Source organism: Gavialis gangeticus, unplaced genomic scaffold (genome assembly GCF_001723915.1).
Source record: "Gavialis gangeticus isolate Ggan-Ray unplaced genomic scaffold, GavGan_comp1, whole genome shotgun sequence".
NCBI classification, from domain to species: Eukaryota; Metazoa; Chordata; order Crocodylia; family Gavialidae; genus Gavialis; species Gavialis gangeticus.
In genome coordinates, this window is record NW_017728993.1 from 18,164,796 (window position 1) to 18,169,831 (window position 5,036).

At 42.6% G+C, this 5,036-nt stretch overlaps 1 protein-coding gene across 2 annotated transcripts in view; it reads left to right on the top strand.

Moving 5' to 3' along the window:
• TTC39A (tetratricopeptide repeat domain 39A) overlaps positions 1–5,036 on the top strand; it is a 112,427-nt gene that overhangs the window by 80,056 nt on the left and 27,335 nt on the right. For both annotated transcript variants that reach the window (XM_019501325.1, XM_019501324.1), the window contains exon 15: positions 2,426–2,537. In XM_019501325.1, coding sequence (XP_019356870.1) covers positions 2,426–2,537 — 112 coding nt within the window. The remainder of the gene's footprint in view (positions 1–2,425; positions 2,538–5,036) is intronic.

Consider the following 5,036-nt stretch of genomic DNA (forward strand, 5'->3'; position numbering starts at 1 on the left):
TTCCTAGTGTTAAGCCTGAAATGGTCTTCCAGGAGTTTATGGCCTTACTCCTGGTATTCCCCAGGGGTGGCCTGGCGAACAGTTGTTTTCTGAGCCCTTGATATTTTCCCCTGATCTAGCGGTAAGCTGCTACCAAGTCCCCTCTCAGCCTTCTCTTTTTTAGGCTGAAGAGACCCAAGTCCCTCAGTCTTTCCTCATATGGCTTGCCATTATATCAGCATCCCCCCACTGAAAAATGGTAGTGAGGGGAGTTTAACTAAAGCTTGTAAGCTTAGTCACTCCCCCCCGCCACCTCAGAGCGTGTGTATAAACGTATTTAAACTGAAGTAGACAAAACACTTAGGAGGTATACTGAATTGGATGAACTGACAGCGGATAGACAGAATGACTTTACATGGTTCAGGAGAGATGAGCCGAATAGTATATAGTCTGCTAATTGCTATTTTGCTTTGCTGAATTGGTTGAATCCTGGCCTTCAGCTATAAACCTTCACAGCAGAGAGAGCAGGGACTTGCCATATAATCAAGTGGTGCAAGTTAACCTCTGCAATCACAAAGCAGCATGCCATGTGGCAGGGGGTCAGACTTGATGATCTACTCGGGTCCCTTCCGACCCGACCAACTATGAAAAGGATTTGGGGGGCGGGGACTGAAGGACCAAGCTCTGGGGACAGCATGGGTGTGTGGGGTCTATTGGAGGGGCCAGAGCAGTGATGTACAGGGAATGCACTATAATGCTGGGATTGCTGCCCATGCTGGGAACCCCAGCATGCTTCTGGTTGTAGTGTGAGGCTCCTGCTACAGGAATTCTAGCCCCAGATTCCCAGAACCTGTCCACCCCAACCCCTTCCAGTGGAAAGGTAGAGGGGGCTGGGGCTGAAGCACCTGGCACTGGAAAACAGAGAGCAGAGCACTGTGGGATGCTGGTGCACCTATGGGTCCCCTGTGCCTGCCCAGAAGTAACAAAAAGTGAAGCTCACCAGAAGATACTGCCTTTAGCCCAAGAGTTTTATTTGTCTGTTTCTTAGACCAACGCGACTACAACATATATCTGCGCTCCAACATAGCACTTCATATAAAAAGATCCTCCTCTGCAGCCCTTTAGCCATTCTGAGAACTTTTCACACATGTACAGGGGGCCCTTTGAAATGTTTGAATGGTTATGTCTGTCCACGCCCACTGACAGTAGCTGAGTGCGGACTGGAACAGTCTGTCTTTGGTTTCCTTCTTCTGCGGTTCCACTCTCAAGGCAGCAGGTGGCACTCCCTAACAGTTAAACACCAGGGGATTTGTGGGACTGGGGTGCAGAATTTTAACTGAGTTCCTGTCAATTATAGGACTTGATTGCATGTGAAGGAATTAGCTGGTGAGAAGTAGGTTGTTAACTTAGATTTAGCCTAAAATATTTTGATTTAATGTATGGAATAAATGCAGCCTGAGAACTTTTTTACCCATCTTAGTAACTGAATCTTGACTAGAAACAAGCAAGTACAGCATAGCCTCCAGTATCATTGCAGAATAGCTCAGCTAAAGCAGGAGTGCTCTTGCGTTAAAGCACTGCGTAATCCACCTACATTAACGTGTTCCTATACAGACAGCTCTCAAATGAAACTACTGTTATACAGATGCTGAAGAATAAGAGCCATTTACATTAAGACATTCAAATTAAGCAAAGCTTTTGGAAAATGTGAAATGGGAAGTTGTAAGTCTGCGTGATGGTTCCTTCCTTAACTTTGCTTCTAGTGCTATTTGTAATGGTTGTTGTGATGGGAACATCTTATATGAGAAGTTGGAAGGGAACAGTAGGTTTATTTTATATAACCCAGTGAAACACACCCACGGAAAAGCCGTGTAGAATCAGATGGAAATTAAACCAGTTGGGTTCAGTAGAATGTATCTCCCAAATTTACACAATTTAATAAGAAAGAGATGCTTTCCATAGATTTTTTTTAAACAAGCCCCAGGGATTTAATAAAGAAATATATCCATGCTGTAGAATTCTGTAGGTTAATGTAAAGACTGGTGGATTTGAGGAACTAATAAGGCATAACTATTAGTTATTAATAACCTGGTCTTCATTAGAACCACAGACCAAGAAGGGAAATTAATGAAGGGATGCAGCCTTTGAGTTATCTATTCCTTTAGTCTCTCAACTTGGTAGCTGTCCTCATCAACTACAGAGATGGGGTTGATGTTTTACTCAATGATCTGCACTGGCGTAGAGTTGAATTAGATGGGGCTTCGTAAATCTCTTCCAACAAAAATGCTCACAATGATCAATCACACTGACAACATATTATCAGTAATATCTGCTTTTAGTAAGAGACTTGTGATATTTTTTGCACTTTGTTGAGAAAATCTAAATTTGCTAACTTCATCTCTTCACTGCCAGATTAATGAGGTTCATGTTCTCTGGTTTCTCTTAGGAAATGATGTATATCTGGAATGGTTATGCTGTAATTGGAAAATGTCCTGACCTAACAGAAGGCATGTTGGAGACTTTAACCAAGGCAGAAGCATCATTAGCAGGCCAACCAGGTAACTACCGATCTAACTTAAGCAGATACTTGCAATGGAATAGCTAAAGAGGAATTTGACGCAGTCAGACATACTAATCCAATGACAAGAGCGAGCTTGCTCATATGATCTAGAGCACACTATTAATGCAGTTCTAGATTGCCCAGAAGGTATCCTTTGTTTATCTAGCAAACCTGTAGTCCACTTCACCGTAGACCCTAAAAACTGAGAACACAATCTCTGCTGTCTTCATGCCCTTTCAGTCAGGGTGAGGATTATTGACATCTCTCCAGCTGGAACTTTCTTTCGCTCCAAGAATACCTAGTTATACTAATGATTCAGTCTGGAAAATGAGCTTTTAAAACAGTTTCCAACTTGGAGACATTGTTTGAAATTTGCTGCCTTGTTGCTGTGTGGGAAAACCAATATAGTCAATAGGGCACCCATGGCTGACTGCAAAGAAAGTCCTGTCTCATGCACAAAGGAGATACTAGAAACAGATTGTTTTTCATATAATTTCTTTCAGTTTAACCTTGATTTTTTGTTGTTGTTGACAATACTTATTTAAATAGCAGCATACTATTGTATTGCTAACATAGGTGGCTGGTAGGGATCACTGAAATGCTTTTTATTTATTCATCTGGGTGCATAGAAATGGGATGGCAGTGAGAAGAGATTAAAAGACCATGGGGAATTCAGTTACTTTCTATAAATACAGTGGGGAGGAGAAATAATGCTGGAGGGAATGAGAAGAACCATTAAAATTAAAGGACAATGTTGGCACAGAACAAATAGATGTAAATTGACCATGAATAAATCAGAAAATAGTTTCCGACCACCAGAGCTGTGAAGTTCCGGAACGTCTCATCATCAGACCCTTGATATGAGGATGACAGTCTTCCAGTAAATAGGAACGTCATCAGTGAGTCCATAGATGACTGAGTAACTCAATCTGAGATCCAGATGTTCAACAGCAGGTCTGACAAATAGTTCCCAGAGTAAGGAGTAGATCCTGGTGATGTCAGGTTACAGCTCTTTCCTTTGTTTCATCTGTCCACCTCCCTAGTGAGGTGCGTTTGCTCAAAATGACTGAGGCTTTGTCATACATCTTGGCACCATGGGGAACAATTCACTACTTGAGTCTCCCAGGTATTGATGTTAATATTACACTTTTTCAGATTGGCTTTCAAGGTGTCCTTGACTTTCTTCTTTTGCCCACCTCTGAAGCAGTGATCACTGGTGAGTTGGGAGTGTAGGACCTGTTTTGGGAGCTGGTTGTCAGGCATCGTTACGACATGATGAACTGGTGCTGTATAAACATGGTGCTAATGCTGGAGGTGTTTGCTTGAACCAGAATACTGGCATTTGTTGTTCTCTCCTTCCAATTGATATGGAGGATTTTCCAAACACCACTGATGGTAACATTTGAAAGCTTTCAGGCTTTTCCCATGTCATCCAAGTTTCACACCCATACAACAAGGTAGGAATCACAACTGCCTGGTAAACAAGTTGAGTTTAGGTCCTGTGTCATGATAATCAAAGGTATGATTTTGGAAGCGTCTCAGGAATGAGATGTGGAATAGTTGTGATAGAGGTGGAAAAAAGTATTGGTGTACTCCTTGGTGTACACAGCATTTCTTGATTCCAGTTTTAATAATGAAGGGATGCATTTCTGAGCCATTGCTTAGGATAATTCCTGTCACGTTGTTGTGAAAAAGTCTGATAATGGTAACAAATTTTGGCGGGCATTCAGATCTCATCAGGATCTTCCATAGGGTCTCTCTAACTGATTTGAATCAAAGGTCTTAGGTCAAGGAAGGCCATACGCTGTGAACAACACCAAAATCTTAACTTCTTCTACAGCTGTCTAGCAACAAAGATCACATCAGTTGCACCTCTGAGTGAGTGGTCTGAAACCACACTGGGATTTGGATAGAATCTCCTTGGCAAGGAAAGTGAGTCTCTTGAGGAGAATATATGTACGGATCTTGATCTCCAGCTATGTAGAAGAAGGAATACCATGATCATTTCTGCAGTCTGATCTATCTCCTTTCTTGAATATGGTAACAATTCTGGCATCACTCAAGTCACTGGGAATTTATTTTCCAGATTTTGATAATAACAATGTGTAGTTGATGAAAGAGTTCATGGATTTCATAGACAATTGGGCTGGAAGGGACCCCAGGAGATCATCGAGTCCTGCCCCATGGGCAGGAAGTCAGCAGGGATCCTATGATCCCAGCAAGATAAGCATCCAAATGTGTCTTGAAGGCATTCAGAGTGGGTGCTTGAGCTGCCTCTGGTAGCAGTCTATTCCAAAACTTGGAGGTTTGGACAGTGAAGAAGTTCTTTCTTATGTCCAGCCTGAATCGGTCGCAGCGGAGTTTGTGGCCATTCGATCTTGTCATCCCTTGGGATGCTCTGGTGAACAGATGTTCCCCCAGATCCTGATGAGCACCCCGATAAACTTATAGGTGGCCACCAGATCACCCCTGAGCCTGCACTTTTCTAGGCTGAAGA